General features: G+C 32.2%; 1 protein-coding gene across 6 annotated transcripts in view; it reads right to left on the reverse strand.

The window, feature by feature from the left end:
- Positions 1-21,572, reverse strand: part of LOC113515506 (FK506-binding protein 5) — a 34,623-nt gene that overhangs the window by 9,601 nt on the left and 3,450 nt on the right. For 4 of the 6 annotated variants that reach the window (XM_026899741.3, XM_026899740.3, XM_026899743.3 and 1 more), the window contains exons 2-14: positions 10,717-10,899; positions 8,381-8,521; positions 8,125-8,157; positions 6,670-6,852; positions 5,926-6,069; positions 5,263-5,445; positions 4,796-4,927; positions 4,114-4,428; positions 3,613-3,927; positions 2,666-2,980; positions 2,388-2,576; positions 1,113-1,253; positions 698-1,018 (exon numbers count right to left, since the gene is read on the reverse strand). In XM_026899741.3, coding sequence (XP_026755542.2) covers positions 698-1,018; positions 1,113-1,253; positions 2,388-2,576; positions 2,666-2,980; positions 3,613-3,927; positions 4,114-4,428; positions 4,796-4,927; positions 5,263-5,445; positions 5,926-6,069; positions 6,670-6,852; positions 8,125-8,157; positions 8,381-8,521; positions 10,717-10,899 — 2,595 coding nt within the window. The remainder of the gene's footprint in view (positions 1-697; positions 1,019-1,112; positions 1,254-2,387; positions 2,577-2,665; positions 2,981-3,612; positions 3,928-4,113; positions 4,429-4,795; positions 4,928-5,262; positions 5,446-5,925; positions 6,070-6,669; positions 6,853-8,124; positions 8,158-8,380; positions 8,522-10,716; positions 10,900-21,572) is intronic. The other 2 variants (XM_026899739.3, XM_052897540.1) reach the window with 1 other exon arrangement.

Consider the following 21,572-nt stretch of genomic DNA (forward strand, 5'->3'; position numbering starts at 1 on the left):
TCACAATAATTAAATTACAGTTTATAATAATAATAATTCTATAAGTCCATGTAGAATTCAGCCTTTTTGCTAACCTAGCCAAAACGCAGTTGGGGCTGGGCCGCACTCTGCAGAGCAGTGACGCAGATTGTTTACGAATAATAGTGAAGAAACAAACCATATACATTACCGTAAACATTCCCAATGCACTGCAGAATCGAGGCAGCCCCAACAACACCCGAAACGCGTTATTATATTGTACTCTTAAAGTATTGTATGATTTTTGAATATATCTTGCCCAAAGTATAATGAAATATGAATACTTAATAAAAATGAGGTGTAAAATGCTCGAAACAAGGTGACTTTCGCCGCTTATGAACAACGCGTAAACCTGCGGGAAAGCATGTTCGCAGATACAGAACAGAACATACAGAACAGATAATGCTCTCTGTTCTCGTTATATGTTTACATCGCCTTTAAGGTCGGTAGTTAGAAGATGTCCTAAGTATTTGAACTTCTCAAATCTTTTAAGAGGAACTCCGGATGAAATAATAGGTGGAACGAACTCTGGACCTTTACTGCCGGCCTTAAACATCACTCTTAACACTATTGCATTGGATACTTTACATTGATTATATATTACAAATGAAAATATAAAATCATAGTAGCAACTCCAATATTGACTTGTGTTATTACATTTGAATACTTTCTTACTTACAGAAAAATACAGCCAAGTGTTCTACATCATCAATGAGATCTTTTAATGTTTTTCTATCAACACTTTCTATGACATCCGGTTGAGAATCGTGAAGATCTAAAACCCACTTTAGAATAGCCTCCTCGTGCATTAGATCACCATCGTAAATTGTTCTAAACTTGTGTCTATAAAAGGCTAAAGCTGGTAAGTCTGGCAGATCATATTCTTTATCAACTCCTTCATCGGATGTCTTCACGAAATCAATATCTTTCTCCTCACATTCATCATCAATATTTTCTAATTCGCTCAAAATTTTTTGGGACTTTTTATCGCCTTCCTTATCTAAAATAAAAATTATATTAATATATAAAAGTAATATAAGCTTATTGGAAAATGTGTATTGTACAAAATTGTACAATAATATCTTAATACTTACAGAAGAAGACAACAATATGATCGTTCTCTTCTAAAATTTTTTCTAACATTTTTGAATTGACTTCTTCAATTTTTCCAGGAATTTCCAGAGTATCTTCATCTGTCAACCAGGACAGGACTTCGTCTTCATCTTCAATATCGCCTGAAGTTATATTAACCAATAAGTTTTACATTTGCAATAATCGATAATAATTGTAATCCTTACTACTAATACCAAACAAACATCATTTATGTATTATTTAATAAATTATAAACTCCAAAGTTCAAACATATAACGAATATAGTTTATATAAGCTCAACAAAATGTAGGCATGTCAAGTGTTTTGTTCACTTTAATGAAAATAATTGATATATTTTATACAATAATAATAACAACAAAAATACAGGAATGCCAACACATGAGGGGTATCATGGGCGAAACAGTATATTCTGTTATGTCCATGTACTGCTCATCTATAGGCGTCGGTTACCACTTCCCATCGGGTTGGCTGTCAGCTTGTTTGCCATTCTAAGTCGCATAAGAAAACATGTACTTTTACTGTAGCAATAGCATTTTTTTTTATTTATTATTATATTATTATAAAAAAGTTGAATTAAGATATAAATCTAATACATGAGACAAAAAAAAATACGAATTAACTCAAAGATAATATAGTTAAGTTGTTACTAATTATTTATCAAATAATAAACCAAGTATACAAATATTTATATAAATATATTTTAAATATAAGTATTCGTTTTACACAAGCAAAATTTGCTTAACAGGAGATATCAAACCCTGTAATGTAATTGTCTTTATATAAAGAAATTAATTATTATTTTTACAAAATTTATATCTCCCGTAGCTCAGTCGGACAGAGTTTAAAGCTCCAGGGAGAGAAACCGGTGTACTATACGAGCAGTATCTAAGAACACCGCTTTCTGCATCACTACTGGGAGTGAGCCGCCTTGGAATCCCAACCATCTGAGGTGTTGTTCCAGGCTGGTTAGGATAAGACCGTTCACCGACAAAACGATTAGAATTATTTCGGTGGACGTCACTCTCCACATTTTGGTCACCTCGTGGAGCCAAGTCGAGATATTTCTTTTTTCTTTCGGTTTCAGCTTTCACGAGGTTCTTGTCATGCGGTATGGTAACATCCACCAAAAAAACCTACGAAAGTGCTCGATTCAGCATCACGATATCAGGTTTGTTTCAAAGAACTGTCCTGTCGTGATAATGGATCGGTCATAGTAGAATTTGACGCTAAATTACTATTATTTTTATTCTTTTTACCTTTATATATTAGTGGATCTTTATTTCTGAAGAATACGAGGGAAGGGAAGGTCTTAATTCCATATTTTTTAGCTAGAGATATGTCTTCAGTAGTGACAAAGATAATACCAGTCTCATCAAGTTCGTCATCTATATTTTCTAGTTCCTCTAAAATATTATCACATTCTTCACCCTCTTCACATTTGCCACCTAGAAACAAGAATCAGTATGTAATGTAACAATTACTAACATCTGTCTATAACAAATACGTTTTTGAACAATATAACATTGCTACTTACTGAAATAAACTACTACATATTCATGTTCTTCAATAAGATCACTTAAGATTTCATCTGTAACTTCCTCAATAGTGGCACTGTTCTTTTGTTCTATTAGCCATTCTAGTACTTCGTCTTCATTCATTAGATCTCCTTCATAAATTGCTGGAATATTTTCTTCGAAATACACTAGGGTGGGTAGATGATCAATACCAAATTCTTTTGCTTCTGCCTCGTTATCCATTCTTACTATTACAATACCTTCTTTCTCTAATTCGTCATCAATGTTTTCCAGTTCATTAAGGATTCTAATATCTTGTTTATCATCTTTGTCATCTGAAAAATGTAAACAAACATATTATCACTTTGGAATATAAATATAATAATAATAACGGATTGTGTTCAGAGGAATTGTCCAATATGATGCCCACGGCCCCTTTCTACCATCATACGGCTGGCCATCGACGGGGAGTTCACCCTCATATCCTACAGCCTAAATCCTCGTGTACAACGTGGTCAGAGATGTTTTCTCCCACGAACACTGAGGTTATGGAATGAGCTCCCTGCCGAGGTTTTCCCAAGAGACTATAGCATAGGGCTCTTCAAAAGGGGGTAAAGAGGTTTCTTCAGGGTCGGCAACGCGCGCGTAATACTCCTGGTATTGCAGGCGTTCGTAGGACGAATACCACTTACCATCAGATGGGCCGTATGCTTGATTGCTACTTCAGTGGTATAAAAAAAACTCTTTGACACAGAGTAATCTATTTATAATCTTTAGTAATCTACAGATAAAACTATGTGACCCCAAATAATGCATTAAGGACAATTTTAATGATTTTAATATATTATATATAACTAATTGCTTTTCTCCTTTATTTTTAGAATATCTAAATGCTAAAATTGAGAGCAAGATTTAAAAATATATAGATCTAACAAAAACGCAATGCTTAGTACTAATTCGTACTTACAAAATATTACAGCCAAGTATGGTGTTGAATCAATTAGTTTATCCATCATTTCATCTGTTACTTCAGGTATTTCACTATGACGTTTTTGATGAAGCAACCATCCCAACAGTTCATCCTCCTTCATCAAATCACCTTCGTAGATATGAGGAATGCCCTTTTCAAAGAATACCATCGTTGGAATAGTTTCAATTCCATATTCTTTGGCTTCAGAATCATCATCAATCTTCACAAAGGCAATGTCATTTTGATCACATTCATCGTCAATATTTTCTAACTCTGATAATATTTTCTGACTCTTTTTTTGGTCTTTGTCGTCTGAAATTAATTTGAAAGACTGTATTTCATTTATATGTCAGTTCTGAGCTGAATAGTATAGACTAAAAATACGACCATAAATTATCAACGTAATAATATTAAGATCGTGAAGTAATTTTAAAATTTGGCAATGTTTCAAAATTATAATACTTTAATGAGACCGCGTATAATGCGAAAAATACTTACAGAACAGCACAGCGACATACGGCATTTTTTCGATAATCAAATCGAGCATTTCATCTGTAATGTCTTCAATTTCGTCACTCTCAGACTGGTATCGAAGCCATTCAAGAACTTTTTCTTCATCTTCCAGGTTACCTTCATAGTACGTAGGAATACCTTTTTCAAAGTATAATAATGTTGGAACTTTTTCTATACCATATTCTTTTGCTTCTTCGTTATTATCAATTTTTACAAACGCAATACCAAGTTGATCACATTCATCGTCAATATTTTCCAGTTCAGCTAATACTTTCTGAGATTTTCTATCATTGTTGTCATCTGCGGAAATGAAAACATATTGAATGAACATCAAACGTGAAAAGAAATATTTTTAATGCAAGATTATCAAATATTACATATATATCTTAATATCATTAAAAAGAATGCGAACTTGCAATTCTACTACTGATTAAAATATTATAATAGAGCAAAAACTGGTTATTGAAACCACAAAATTTGAAAAGAAGTTTCTTTTTCCATGTAGTTAGATCTCTAAAAAAGTTAGATGTGATACAAATTTTATTTCTTTATAAGATCAATCATATTTGGATACAAAATATGTATCTAAACTTTTTACTAATGAAGAAACCAATACGAAACTACAAAAAAAAAAATTAGAAACATGCACCTGTAAAAAACTACTTACAAAACAACACAGCAACGGTCTTTCCATCCTTGATGAGACGGTCAAGCATTTCATCGGTAACATCCTCAATTTCATCTTTTTCAAGTTGTTCTACTAGCCACTCTAAGATTTCTTCCTCATTTTCCAAATTTCCTATAAATAAAGAGAATGAAACTATGAATAAAAATCATCTACATGAGTAAATCTTTTACATTTACGTTCTTGTATTTACATCTTTGCTTGCATGGTTGTGTTATAGTTAGAAAGGTGTGTGGCAGTAATGTTATAAGATACGAAAGTATAACACCTTACTTCCAAAGAATGGCAATGCATATAGTTTATCATCAATTTGTTGACAATTTGCGTAAATAAAATAAAAATCAGTATTTTGTATAACAATTTATAAAACCAACTTAAATAAGTAAAAACAAAAAAAAAACTTATTTCAGTAACAAATAAAATTTCCGAAACAGTTGTTTAAATCTTACCATCATAAACGTTTGGGATCTGCTTTTCAAAGTAGACAATGGACGGCACGTCATCAATGCCGAAAGCTTCCGCCGCCTTCTGGTCATCGATTTTGACGAATTGTATACCGTGACGATCACAATCATCATCTATCTTTTCTAACTCTCCCAAAACAGTCATAGAATCTTCATCGCCGTGATCGTCTGTGAAGAAAATTTAAAATAAAAAATCAATCTCGTATGCGTGTCTGACTTCCGAGGACTAAAAACCAGGGAATATGACTGTACTAGCTCACTCTTAAATATTGTCAAAATATATAAAAACTGAAATGTATTTGTATCCTTATTTATTCATATTCTTATATAGATTATATAAGATTTCTGCTCATAAAAAGAGCTTTCTGCAATACTACCAAACAATCAAACTAAGCAAACGATTTAGTATTATTTTGAATTTTCCATCTCTTGGTCTGGTGTATTACGCTGTAATCTCTTGAAATATTCTAGATATTAAATGGAGCGATAATATATATTCTTAGTCTAAGAACACACGTAGAAGAAGTATACGACCAAAAATATAGAAATCGTTAATCTTGATAACATTTACGCTTCTATATCAAATAAAAATGTAAATAAAAAACGTAGATTACTAAAATAATATGAAGAGGTTAAATAACAACTTACAGAAGAGAACTACAAGATTGTCCACGTTCCCAATAAGAGTGTTGAGAGTCTTGGCCGTAACATCCTCTATGACATCTTCCTCATCACCAGTTGACTTGTTTGCAATCAACCATTCCAGCACATCTTCTTCTCTGCTTAGCTCACCTAGAAATTATTAATTAATACTCGTTTAGCGCTGTTAATTAAAAAAGTTTAATTAACGATCCACAAATAATGATATAAAAGATTTAAATTGAAAAAAAATTATAGGGTCGAATTGAAATTTAAATTGATACTATGCTAATGTGATTAATGCTAATATTTATGTGAAATCATTGTGAATGAAAAGGAAATGATAAAATGGGATAGGGCGATAAAATAAAGAGATAAATACAGCAGAAAACCTAGCCACCATGTTCAGATAAAACGTCTGTGGATGGTGACAATCTTCGTTAGTGTATGAAGCAAGAGGTGCACTAAATTAGTCCTGTAGAGATCCATAGAGACTAAGAATATCTAAACTACTTACTTATGATAGTGTTACAATATCTTTGTCTACCACATAAAGGATTATACTTTAAATGTACTGATTTGTATATCAGGAAATTTAAATAAATTATGAACTTGTAGGTTGAAATATCTAAATTTAATTCCACCTTACATAATAATAAAACTCGCGTTCAACATTTGATCCTAACTATATACCATTATTCACTATCTATTTCGTAATTCTAACGTCAGTAACCGTAAAAATGATTCACAAACCTTCATAGATAATAGGTATTTGATGCCTGTAGTACACGAGTCTTGGCAAATCTCCAAGACTGTACTCTTCGGCTAGTTCCTCGTCGTGGATCTTTACGAAGCCAATTCCGAGCTGATCAGCCTCATCATCAATATTTTCCAGCTCTTGGAGAGCTTTAGCACATTTTTTGCATTCGGGCTTATCTGAAAAACGTTAAAAAATTTATGAATTTTTTTATGTAATCTTAATTTCTTTCGCTTTTTTTTTTAATTACCGAATTCATGCTTCTGGGATAAGAAGCAGTGCAGTTAAATGCAGTGCGTAATTAGAACAATGTATGTTAAGATAAGTTTAAAGTGTGTGGCAGTAAGCTGTGTCGTGCAATTTGTAATTAGATATGGTCGGCATTTCTGTAGTTTGTGTCATGCCTTTCCAATTTTGATCCAAAGCTAAAACTTTTATACATTTTGTGCTTTGCATATGAAGCTAAATAATGTCTGTTGCCTAAGCAACTAAATATAGACTCTCTTAATCTTAGGTCTATTGTGAAAATATCACAATATCATATTTCTATTGTATATCGTAATGTATAATACTTTTTATAATAGGTACCAACACACTAACCTTAACTGTTTTTGCTATATTTCGTTAAAGAGTTACTGATATGTCGGAAGCTGATGTAAACCACTTTTAAATGAGAGCATGCTGTTGCGTATCCAGCTATACGCTACTCTTCAATCAATTATTTAGGTCAAGGTCATCATATTATAAATATAATTTTGGAAGCATTTCTTGTGTTGATTGGTATATTGTAAAATGTACCTACTGTTTTATGTGGTTAGACGGATTTTTAATCGACTTTCGTATCATTTAGGCGTGAGAATGTAGTGTGGGCTCATGACAAGTCGGTCCGTCAATCCCAGCCTGCTGCGCGACACAAATAGCGCGGCAGAAATAGATCGCCTCACGGCCCGATAATGCAAACGCGTTTTTGATTCTGCCTTTCCCTTAGACCGGAGTTCGGACAGACAGACAAATGATAACGGAATTTATAGCTAATCGTTGGATACTAATAATAAATTGACCAACTGTTATATTACACAGAACGCTGCAATGAAATTAATTCGAGAAGAATCACATTTAAAAATTGATGTATCATTATTTCATATGTATGAAAATTTCTTCTTAATGAATTATCAATACATATTTCCCCAATGAATCATACTACTTTTATTTTGTATCAGTGCCAGAGATTTAATTAGCCTAATTAATCACCGATTGTTCATTTAAATTACATTTGATATTTTAATTTGAGACTTCTAGTAAAGGTCTCATTGTTTAAACGTTCGCAAATGAAGCGAAAAGCACATCTGAAACATAAAGTAATAACAATACTATATATACTACAAAGCTAGAAGAATATCAGGCAAATAGACATAAAAGGAGGCATTCCGCCAGTTACGGATCTTACTTACTGTTTGACGGGCCGCAACTTTTGTGATCAGGACCTACGTCAAAAACACAATCAAAACAAACAGCACAATGTATGGACCTCTAGAATAACTGATATGGTGACTTAGTGAAGGCGACAATGAAATTATCTAAAGGTATAATAGAATTTACAGCACCCAATTTATGATCCAAATGTTAGTTAAGAAAACGCTGAATTTTACCACAATCGTTTAACAAGTTGAAGAAAAGAACACATGGAGAGCTCAGTGGAACACTTACAGAAAAGAACAGCAACGTAGTTTGTATCCTCGATGATCTTAGAGAGGATCTTCTGGTTGACTTCTTCTATTCGGTCAGGAAGGTCCATTGCTTCTAAACTCGTCAAGAAATCCAGGACGCTCTCTTCGTCCATGAGATCTCCTATAATAGATTTTAATAAAACAGGTTAATAAAGAATATTTTAAACATTTACATGGCAATCACTGATTGACTATCGTCAAGTTTATTTACTTGCTAATTAGTTACTTGCTAGTCGTTTATCCTTATAACATCATATGTTTTGGAACTTATGTTTCATCTTCATAATTTAAATAAGACGCAGAATACAGTAACTCCTCTGTATTTTCTTAAACATCTGGATAAATAAGTATATGGAGACGAAATTCTTTGATAACTCCCTTCATTAAAAGCTTGCAAAGATTATGAGCGTCCATATTTAAAAGGTCTCGTATAAAATATACCACTTTTGGTAAGCTGATCAGTGAAGTTAAAGATGAAGACCATAAAACAGAATATAAAATTAATTTCTTAAACAATTTTTAAATTTTATTCTTCCCATTCATTTTAATGTAGTTCATAAAACAAAAAATATATCAATGGTAAAATATTAAACAACAAAGCAGTCAAAATTAAAATTATATTAATATAAAACGAGTTACAACAAACTATCTTTTTAATGAATTAGATATTTATCGCTCCACCTGTTTTTTTTTTTGAAGGATGAAAATGGTATAGTAACCCCGCCTGCGCTAACGGGAGGAGCACCAGTGAAGGGTGATAGATGAGAATGAAAACAGGCCAGCCCATCATGACGAATTCGTCAGGAATTAACTATGATAGTTTCCAGGAAGAACCGCGATGAGGTCGACCTGGTTGGGTATATTGCTAACAATAGGATTCTCAGTCTCCATTACGAACAATCTCTTTCCCCCCCGCTCCACCTGTTAACTAACAAATTACTCAAGCTGTTTAGGGAAAAGATAAATTTGAAAAGATTATTATATACTATTAGCGTCAAAACCTACCAAAGTAGAAGAAGTTTCCTCGGATTTACGAGTATAGCGATCAGGTGTTTATTTTAAGGAAGTACATAGTGAATAAACATATTCACAATTTTACTGCTGTTTACTGTGTACATGGACATCATTTATATCTGATCAAATATTTATGTATCCAGTTCGTTGGTCTTTCAACTTTAATTTATAATCATAACAATCAAAAAGTTCTAAGAATAAACGACTTATTTTATTACGTATTACGTAAACCGAGACAATAGGTATACTTGTATACACAACCTGATAGAATTAGAATAAAAAAGATTTCAGATAGTCGTTATGATGAACTATGAGTATTAGTCAATAAGAAATCAGAAGGGGCACTAAGAGACACAAACAAACAAAGTAGGGTCAGCAAAGCGCGTATGAGCCACCTTGTGCAGGCGTTCATACCAGTAGGCTACGGTAACTTTACCATCGAACGGGCCGTATGCTTCTTTGCCACTATATGAATGAATGAATGAATGAGTATAGTTTATTTGCATTATACAATATAGGAAATAAACAAGACAATTTACAAACATAACGATACAATTGTATAAGTACAGTAAGGCGGTCTTATTGCTGAGAGCAATCTTTTCAAGACAACCTTAAGGTAATGAACTAATTGTTGTACAAGTAGGTATAATAGTGCTTTATAATTAAAAAAGCATCTTTAAAGCACTATAGTAGGATGGGTGAAAAGAGATTTTTAGCAATAGAATCAAATAGCCCAATTGCTAGCAATATACTTTATTGCGGGGAAGGGTTTGTTAGTAATGCGGATTACTGCCTAGTACTCCTATTGCTAGCAATAAGCATGCTAAATTCTAAATGTATTCGTCACGATTGATTAACTGACCTGCCTTTTCATTATCAACTATCCCTCACTGGTGCCCTGCCAGCGCATACCGATAGCGCAGACGGGGTTACCATTCCATTACCACCCATTAAAAAATATACCCTATTAGGTCGACTTCCACGCGGTCCCCCTGTGGAATTCTTGTTGAATTCATCGTGATGGGCTAAATGACCTGCATTCATCCGTCACTGGTGCCCCGCCAGCATATACCGATAGTGCAGGCGGGATTACCATTCCATTATCACCCATTACAGAACCATAATAATATAAAAAAATAACTTTCACATTTATAATATTAGTAAGGAAGTAAAGATAATGAGTACTTGTTATTTGAATATACGTTTTGTAGTAATCCACCAGAGAGAAAGTGATAGCATCGTATTGAATTAATTCTTGCATTTAAAATATTTGTAGATGCTTACAACAGAAAATTTACCGACCTTCGTAAATAATCGGTTCCTTCTCACGGAAGTACGTGAGGGCGGGGAATTTCGTGATGCCATACTGCTTCGCGAGCCGCTTGTCGTTGATTTTTACGAAGTCCACTCCGAAGGTGTCCGTGTCGTCGTCTATCTTCTCTAACTCCTCCAACACCTTGTCGCATGTCACACAGCTTCTTGCATCTGTACACGACAGAGTAATTGTATTGTTATTTTTTTTTTCTATTTATACCACGATGGTGGCAAACAAGCGTATAGCCCTATAACGGTAAATGGTCACTGTAGCCTATAGACGCTTGCAACACTAAAGGTGTCACTTGCGCGTTGCCGACCCAAAAGAAATCTTAATATATTTTGAAGAACCCCATATCCGATTATAAGACGCCAGAATAATAATCATAACAGGTAATACCAGACCAGACCCATACCAGAGGGAGATTTTGTACAAAAGTCGATTGCTTGGGTACCTCTGTCCCATTCGTGTTTCAACCATAAAGCAGTTGTGTTTGCATGGCTGTGTTTCGCTTTGAAGGGTGGGATATGGCGTGAATTTACTGGGTACAGAGGAATAACACCTGAGTCCTCAGGAATAGCAACGCATGGGGGGTATCATGGGCGAAACAGTATACTCTGTTATGTCCATGGTACTGCTCATGTCTATAGGCGACGGTTACCACTTTCCATCAGGTGGGCCGTCAGCTTGTTTGCCATTCTAAGTTGTATAAAAAAAAGTAATTCAAGTAAATTGTCATAATTTACCTTAATGATCGTGTTAATGATCATCTCTTATAAAATATAATTAATAAACATGCTGCGTAAAAGTCTAAGAGTAATTTTATTTGGGTACTAGCTTTTTGCTTGCCACTTTTTACGCGTATATTTAAAAAACAGAAGAACTAATGAAGTAGTTTACTACTTCTAGGTGACGTATCATTTGCGATATCTAAAATTTACAAAAATCCTACTTCAGACATTATTTTATGACACTTAATGGCATAGAAATGAAAATGGCAAAGAAGCTGCCTTATAGAAAGTCATAACCGTCGTTTATAGAATTAACTATCTAATTTTAAAAATGAAAAACGTCTACAGATTGTTTGAATATTTGGTGAGTACTAAACCATGGAGAAACAACTAAATTAGTATATTAAATAGTAATATAAATATTTTATTGCATTTAACCTATGTTTTTATTACATTTTAAGTAATGTGTATGAAAAGTGCGATGATTTGTTCTTACGAAGCAGTTTGCGTCGGCATTTCTAAGGTAAGAAGTAAAATGCTCTTGCCCTTTGCATCTTCTTAAAGAAACATAACTTCGGACTCTTCGAATGAATAGTGAATAGGTATTATCTTTGTCAGAGCACTTATTGAGTTTATCAACACTTTCAATCGACTAGGTGTTGTAAAACTAAGTGATGTATCGCTTAATAAAATAAAAGCAATAGGATCAAATTATACAGTGGTCGTTGACCCAGTGTTTTTTGTTGACACACGAAGTTTTTGCAAATCGCAACTGAATTACAGTTAATCTTATCTATACACTGAGTCAAGAGAGTTCTTGATTTATTAACAATAAATCAAGAATCTTCTTGACTCAGTGGTTCATTAGAAAACATTTCGTTTAAAGATAAGACCATTTTTTCCCACATCTTCATCATAATATCAACAGTTAACTGATGAACATAGCCTCTACTGAGGAAACCCCCCGGTAGAAGATTGGGGGATTTCCTCAGTAGTTGCTATGCTTGGCAGGCGGATTGCCAACTGCAATTAGGCTATGATGATGTTTTAAAAAAGACGCTGCTCTCCATCTCTCGACTATAAAGTTCCCTTAGTCTCTTACGACATCCATGGGAATGAAAGGGATGGCCCATTCTATACCGGGACTACACGGCTATTTTCAGATATTTTGTTTCACATATTTGGCTCATATAGTCTCTAATTATATTACTCTATTTTAATTACAATAAAAAATATATTTTATAATGTCTTTTATAATTATTCACTCAATGATTTTAATGATGTTTAACTTGGGTTTTCTTACTTATTAATTAGTATAGATAACACTGTACCTAATATCAATTTTCATTAGCTATATATGGTAGCATTTAATTGGGTCACTGTTGTTATATATATTTAATTATTAAGTCATTAAAGCTGTAAGCTTCGTTCAAAAAAAAAATAACAAATCTTTTCTATTCATTTAAATATTTATAAATAACTAAGTACATACATGCATAGCTAAAATTTGCTGTTACCATACGACTGATTTGAAGAATTGCCAGAATTCTGCCCTGGAACGTTTTAATATGTCTTCATTGTAGAATTTACTCATTCATCGATATTAATAGGCGTATTTCTATAATTATGTATAGTAGGATGCCCGCGACAAGACAACTACTGGGAAAACCCGTCTAAGGGGGAGTCCTATATTCAGAAGTTAACGAATAATGTCTTTTTTTTATACAACTTAGAATGGCAGACAAGCTGACGGCCTACCTGATGAAAAGTGGCAACTGTCGCCTATAGACATAAGCAGTACCATGGACATAATAGAGCACATGATACCCTCGTCTGATGATGATCCATAAATAATAACACGAAATTTTATAAAGATGTTTTATTATTTGTTACCTACTCAATTCTACTTATATAACTGAACAGATTTTAATGAAATTTTGTACATAAATAGACCGTTACCTTAAATTAATACGTACGAATATTTTTTATCCTAATTCACGCGGAAATTGTTGCGGGATGCTGTTAGTTAATAAAAATGTTTCACTGATGATTTAATATACTCAAATATCATAATAAATTAAAGTGAAACACTAAATCAAATACAAATATTACACCGCCAAGATTATAAACTTGCCAACCATCGTAAAGGCTACGTATATCGACTGAAACCAATAAACCGAAATAAACAATTTTACGATCTCCGTTAGTATTTCACAGTCTAAGTCACACAATATCTACAAAAACAATATCATAATCAGTACTAAAGACTATTGTTTAATCTGATATGGTATTCCTAGCTACTATCTTTTATTACTTAGTATCATTATCATCGTATCAGCCATTAACTGTCCACTGCTAAACATAGACCTTCCTGTAGTCTTGTCTGTAGTTGCCAGGCTTGGTAGGCGGATTGGCAAACGCAGTTAGGCTTTGGTGATGTTTTAAGCGGGACGTTGCTGTCCATCCCTAGATCATTAAGGCCCATTCTATGCCGGGACTACATGGCGATATTTTGTTACTAGAACAATTAATTATTCGTCTATCTTTAATTAGAATTAATGACCCTACAAACTGTATACTTAAGCTTGGTTAAATAAATTTCAGCGACTTTTTAGGTCAATTTTTTTATGCAATTTATATTTGTTTGTAATGTGGACAATAAAGAATAAATAAATAAATAAAATAATAAATAAATAATATAGTAATAAATAAATCAAATAGAATAAAGCAAACAAGCTGAAAATCTATCTGATGGAAAGTGATAACGGTGTCGCGTATAGATATTAAGAGTTATTATAGATATTATTAAAATAAACAATTGCAAATGTTAAGAGGGCCACAATGTATTCTGTGATTCCAATTGTTTGGCATCACAGAATACACCGTGACGCCCATTGTACCCTTCATGTGTCACCATTGCTGAGGACTGAGGTTTATTTTTGGTGACAATGTTACGCGATTTTCTGAACCAATTTTAATAATTTTTTTATTCCCGGATTCGTTTCATATTAATTATCTGTACTTAATATTACAACGAGAAAAGATTTGATTATTTGTTAGATTAGGTACTTGTTTTTAATGCATAAACTCAAAAATTGTTTTCACTTATCGATATTATTTTAGAAAATTCTATCTACCCTTGTGAATCCGAAGCGGATCGCTAGTAAAAACTTGCTATTTTTGGCACCATAAGATAAATCGACGATAGATCAACGACCTTAAATATATTCCCTGCAGCACTGTGAGATAAACACGAGAGTAAACCCAGTCAGTTTTCAAAAATAATTATCAAAATCGGTTCGTAATTTGCGAGGATAGGCATTTTTTTGGCGTGTATAATACACGCAAAACAGTATACGAGTGTTAGAAATTTACTTCTTATATAACAAAAAGACGTTTTTAAAAAATCTATTATACCCAACAGATTTATTTCATCATTGCAAAAGGGGTGTGTCTTACTTCCCAGGAAGATATTAATTGAATGTTAAAAAAAGAGCCAGGTCCACTAGTCACTACCAGCTTTCCCCTTAGGGGGTAAAAGTGGAATTTTTTTCCACCTGTCCCACCCGTTGTGTAACCGGTAAAAATAAATGGGATAAATATAATATTTCACTACAAAAATACTGCTAAGTTTTGACGTAAACGAAATGCTATAGCATCTATGTGAAGTATGTGATTAGGTTCAAATCAATGTCAAGAAAGTTTTAGAACCCCAAACCTTATCCCTAATCTTTGAAACAAACAAATCTTCGTCATATAAATATTAGACGTTTGTTTGTCGTATTTATTCCAAAGGGAGAGGACTCTGTCTATATACTTATGAGCAGAGTCCTTTTTCTTATAGCGATAATACATATACATATAGGTATATGAACAGTAGCTAATATCATCGTTATATTTTTTTCCTATTTCACCTATCTTTGACGTCTATTTGACGTCAAAAGTGATACCGAAAGGAATTACAACTATTACTATTTAATCTATGACTACGAACTATATTACTCTATTATCGTGATAACATTTAATTAAAAAAATAAACATTTTATGGGCTCGTTATCATAATAAGCCGCGCCCAAACAATGGGATAAAGGCAAGGTCAAATAATATTTTTATCACATATTTAATTAATATGACTGTTAATAAGCTCGTAAGATATGGATTTATTAATCTATATAATTTATAGATCATCATCATTTCAGTCATTATCCGTCCACTGCTGGACATAAGGCTATTCCATAGAATTTATAGATATGAAAGCGAACTTACATTATTCCTATGCAATTATAAAATATCTCATAAACTAAACATAGTCTGGCGTAGAAAGGGGGCTTTAAAATCCTAACCATTTCGAAATTTTTGAATTACATAAAAATTATTAATTAATTTTTTTTTATTTATTTTTTAATACATATTAAGAACATTTCTATTGTAAAACCTACTTAGTTACAAATTGGTAATGGAGCAAATGGAACTGGCCGCTTGACATTAGGTTTGTAGATACCGTAAAAACAAAGGGTGTATATGTAAAATTAATAGAAACATTTGTAACTTCAACGTCAATATAATATAGCCAATAAATTATTAAATATCGCCATAAGATTGCAATAGCTTGTACAATGAGAAAAAGTTTTTGCCGGGTTAATACAAAAAAACATTACTCTAACTTCTTTGACAGTCGGGTAAAATTAAACTTTTTTGTAGTAAAAGTAACCTATGTAGCATCAGGTCTTATTTTAGTATACCATACCATATCAGCCGTTAATTGTCCATTGCTGAACTTCCCATATTAGAAGGCTTTGCCAGTAGTTGCCACGGTTGGCAGGCGACTTGGCAACCACAATTGGAATTTGGTGATGTTTTAATAAGGACGTTACTGCCTATCCCACAACCATTTAGGTCCCTTAGTCGCCTCTTACGACACCTACGGGAAAGGAAAGAGTATCCTATTCTATGCCGGGGCCACTCGGTACTGTTACATCTGATTTTAATATTTATAAATATTAATATCTAATAATAAGGTATGCTCACAACTTCAGTTGCGTAACTGTTATAAAAAGGATTCTGTATTCCCTGTTCCTGTTCTCTGTTCCCTGTATTCTTCTAATATTCCATAACGATCTAACGCTTCAGGAGGTAATACACAAACAAAATCAATTTATCACACAGCAATAATTTCAATTTACGCTTCTCTATTTATTTTAATATAATTTCTTTGATATTAAACTATCAAATCATCTGCCCACTCAATGACTAACTACATAAACAATCTTAATTTGTAAACAACAGTTTATTCTGTCTTGCTCTTTAACTCTTAGTGTATAAAACTCTATGTACGTTTTATGTGTGTTATATATAATTATTAAAGTATATTTGTATAACGTATATATGTATATGTATGTATATATATTTATATGTGTATGTGTATGTATATATATGTATATATTTGGTTGTATGTGTTTATTTATGTATGTATATGTATATGACTATGCTGTCACAAATATTATTTTTTACAAATCTATCTTTTTTAACGCGCCACCTACCTACTTATGCTTTAATCCTTTCTACCCAATTCAGATCAGGGATATTTAAAAATGTGGTGACTGACCTAGAAGAAGTCGACTCATAAATAATGACGGTAAACAAAAGTGTGAGTACGTACTCAACGTATATAGATAATTTTTATATGGCGCCAAAATATGACTTGTTTTAGGTTATGTATCATAAGTAACGACATATCTTACAAGCGGTATCGAACCCTTAAGACTTCGGAAAGATTTCCTCTCTCTCTACGTGTTCTACCGCTTGTACAACGGATTGTGCTCAGAGTAATTGTTCAATATGATATCCACGGCCACTTTCTACCATCGTCCGCTTCGCCATCGGCAGGGAGTTCACCCTCATAACCTACAGTCTAAATGATCACGTACAACGCGGTTTCAAAGATGTTTTCTCCCACGAACACTTAATTTATGGAATGAGCTCCCTGTCGAGGTTTTCCCAAAAGACTACAGCATGGGTTCTTCAAAAATAAGGTAAAGAGGTTTCTTCAGGATTGGCAACGCGCGCATAATACCTCTGGTATATAAAGACATCGAATAAAAAATAAACTAGTTTTTAAAAAAAAAAAAATTATGTTGCTAATAGTTTCAATTTAATATTGTATAAGAAAGAATCCGGTTTTCGTCCATTGTGTTTTAAACCCAAACGCTACCCTTTCTGCTTCACCGCAGATTTCTGCGGTAAAGTAAGAATAATTGGGCCTGTGTAATCAGTACTAGTGTTTTTTCACAAAGATGGATTTCAAATTCTATGAAAAGCCAACAATCGAGAAGCAGCAAGGGAAAGAAAAATTATGATGCACATATATTAAGGACAGTATCTGGTGGTGAATCTATCTACCCCGATTTAGTATACAAATTTTGTCAGTATGCACCTAGTGCACTAGTTCCATTCATACCTTGAGAATTTCGAGGCTAATTGTGTTGAGTAACACATAAATTCTTTATATTCACGTAACTAAACGTTGCGTACTTGTCGTCTCGTGACAAATTTACAACTTTTGGGCAATTTCCAGCTGCATTCGACGTGGTTGTTTTACCAAGTTCTGTGTAACAAACACTTCAATTTGCTGTTGTGTCTATTATAATTTTAAACTCCTTTATCAGATCCTACATACTCTTATACTCAATTTCCTATCATCAAACTAAAAAGGTTAATTTAAAATTTCTAAAATTTAATTAAAATATTTAGATTTGTTTAGCGATGATCGTAAATCAGCGTGCAACAATGTATGGTAGACAAATTGAAGTAATAATAATGATCAGTCATCTATTTCAAGTAGATTAAGTTGCAATTATGGTCGATACTTAAGTAGATAATATTTATTGTCTTTATCACAGTTACAACTATGCTACAATGCCTATGTGTCTTAACATATACTGTTAGCTATTTTTTAGTCAAAATTATTTTCAATTGAGAGTTTAGCATTTTTTTTATACAACTTACACTGGCAAACATGTTGACGGCCCACTTGATGGAAAGTGGTAACCATCGCCTACAGACATAAGCAGTATCATGGACATAACAGAATATACTGTTTCGCCCATGATACTCCCCATGCGTTGCCATTCCTGAGGAATCAGATGTTATTCCTCTGTACCCTGTAAATTCACGCCATATCCCACCCTTCAAACCGAAACACAGCCATGCAAACACAATTACTTCACGGTAGAAACACGAATGGGACAGAGGTACCCAAGCAATAGACTTTTGTACAAAGTCTCCCTCTGGTAAAATATAAAAAGAATTCCACAAAAATGCCAAGTATAACCGGGTTGTGTTTGTAATAAAATGCTTTTACGTCACGTAGATAGTAACCGCTGACGTAAAGAACGCCACAATTTTAATAAACTCATTAGATTTTTTTTTCTATTCTATTTAGGTGAGTGCCATGTCGTCGAATAATCTTTCTTGATACCGAAATTTATTTGTGCGTAATGTAAAAGAATGTAAGTCTGTCGTTATTATCAGTTATATATGTCTTCTTTAAAAACAATCTAAGCATTTTATTTAGTCCCATAGACAAGGTACAAGTGAACATAAATGGATTCGTTTCAACGCTTACATGAGACAACAAAATATCAATCTTATTCAGTCTAATGGTCCCGTTATAGAAATTTTATCGACAGATTTTATTGTTTAGATTTTAAATCAAAATAACTAGTTTTGTTATAATTAAATACTTATTTTTATGTAGGACAAAACTTAATTATGTTCTATAACTACACAAAATTAGTACAGTATATTAACGTTATCAGAAACTAGGATTTTTTTGTTTAACAATTTTCGAAAGTATAATAGTTACAAAGTGACAATTGCTAATATCTCTTAATTTTGGGTAAAAGCCCATTAAAGAATAAATAGTGTTTAATGATCTATATAAAAAAAATAAATCTGTAAAAAATAATATAAAACAGCATTATCATATACACATACATAAATAAATATATCTGAATATATATATTTTATGTTTCATTATACCTAATCATCATCATTTCAGCTATTATCTGTTCACTGCTGGACATAGGCCTTCCCCATAGACTGCCATTTTTTATGTTTGTTACCTCATAATCCCGTCAATCCAAAACCGATTTGAAATCCTTTTTTAACTAAAAAGATAGATATATTTACAGTTTGGTCTCATAGAAATTTTATCTACATTGGTTCAGAAGTTTTGTTTTTAAATCAAAGTAACTGATTTTGAAAACTGAATTTTTGAATGAACAATGATTGACAGTTTTTTTTTTTTGTAAACGATCTGGTTTTCTGGAGACACAATTTTATTACGTTATATAACTAGACAATTTTAGTAGATACCGCTAACATGTATTGAGAAACTCGCCTTTTTTTCTACACTTTTAAAAAGTCCCAGAACAAGACAGTAAAATTTGTATTAATAAATTGTCTGTTTGTATTATCTAGAAATGTTTAATTATCTATAAATAAATCAAATTTTTATATATTAAACGCATCACAAAAAAAAAGCTTCTAAATTATTGCTTAAATACCTACTAAATTATACAAGTACTTTGATTGATCAAGATAAAAAGTAAACTATGTCCTACCCTGACAGGTCGACCTCCTTGCGGTTCCCGCTGGAAACAATCGTGTTCATTCCGGTCGACTCTATCCAAATACTACATGTACACGAAATTTCATAACCAATAGTTCAAACACTAAGGCGCGAAAAAATAACAAATGAAACTAACTTTCACATTTATGATATTTGTAAAAATAAGTTGAATTGTTTTATTTTGTTGAAGTTGATTATGTTTTATTTTAATTTACTTCTTATTGCATTCCGTAATGCGGTTGGTAGATATTAAAACAACTCTTATTATGAATCCTGTTGGGCACAGCAAATGGGAGAAAGGAGAGGATAACCTTTTTTTACTTTATAAATAATTAATGAGTTTATTACAATATTATTTAATGATTGAAATTATTTCACGATAGATACGTATTTTCTGTATTATTATTATTATTAGTTACTTAAGTATTGATATATATTTATTCATATTTCAGTACATATTTCAGTATTCTCTTGTCTTTATTGTATTTATCTACATAATCTTTTATTATATAAGCTTTAAAAAAATTTATACAAAAACTGCCAAACTATAGTGATAGCTTCAACGACTGATATCTATCAGAAATAATCGCGAGATATGATAGTGTGCAACAGTCTAATCAGGTAGATATTATGACAACAATTCCGTAATTATTACTACTGAAATTAATAAAAAGAAAAATCAATCATACAAATATAATGATTATCAAATTTCGATAATCTTTCAGTATTAGCTAGTAGGTATCGATATAATAAAAAATTCTAATGAATTACCTGTATTATATGCCTAATATCAATAAAAGATATTGAAATTAATTTATGATTGTGTCCTACAAAAAACTTACTTAAATTTTGATAATACTAGTTATTTAGTTATAAAAACGTAACTACTAAACTGATTTTAATAAAATGTCTATGGGACCAATCTGTAAAGGTAGATATTATGACAACAATTCCGTAATTATTACTACTGAAATTAATAAAAAGAAAAATCAATCATACAAATATAATGATTATCAAATTTCGATAATCTTTCAGTATTAGCTAGTAGGTATCGATATAATAAAAAATTCTAATGAATTACCTGTATTATATGCCTAATATCAATAAAAGATATTGAAATTAATTTATGATTGTGTCCTACAAAAAACTTACTTAAATTTTGATAATACTAGTTATTTAGTTATAAAAACGTAACTACTAAACTGATTTTAATAAAATGTCTATGGGACCAATTTGTAAGTATATCCTATCAGACAAAAAAAAATTCCAAATCGGTTTAGAACTGATGGAGTTATGAGGTAACAAATTTAAAAAAAAATATAACCGAATAGAAAATATCCTTCTTTTTGAAGTTGATGGAGACCAAAAAAGTTTGTAAGTAATTTTATTATTCCATGAAACTTTTTCATATAAGTCATAAAATCCACGATGATTATATCACTGCTTCATACTCAATTTTTCACGACATACATAGAACTTT

This window comes from Galleria mellonella, unplaced genomic scaffold (assembly GCF_026898425.1).
Source record: "Galleria mellonella isolate WM207_F2 unplaced genomic scaffold, CSIRO_AGI_GalMel_v1 utg37, whole genome shotgun sequence".
In the NCBI taxonomy this organism is placed as follows: Eukaryota; Metazoa; Arthropoda; class Insecta; order Lepidoptera; family Pyralidae; genus Galleria; species Galleria mellonella.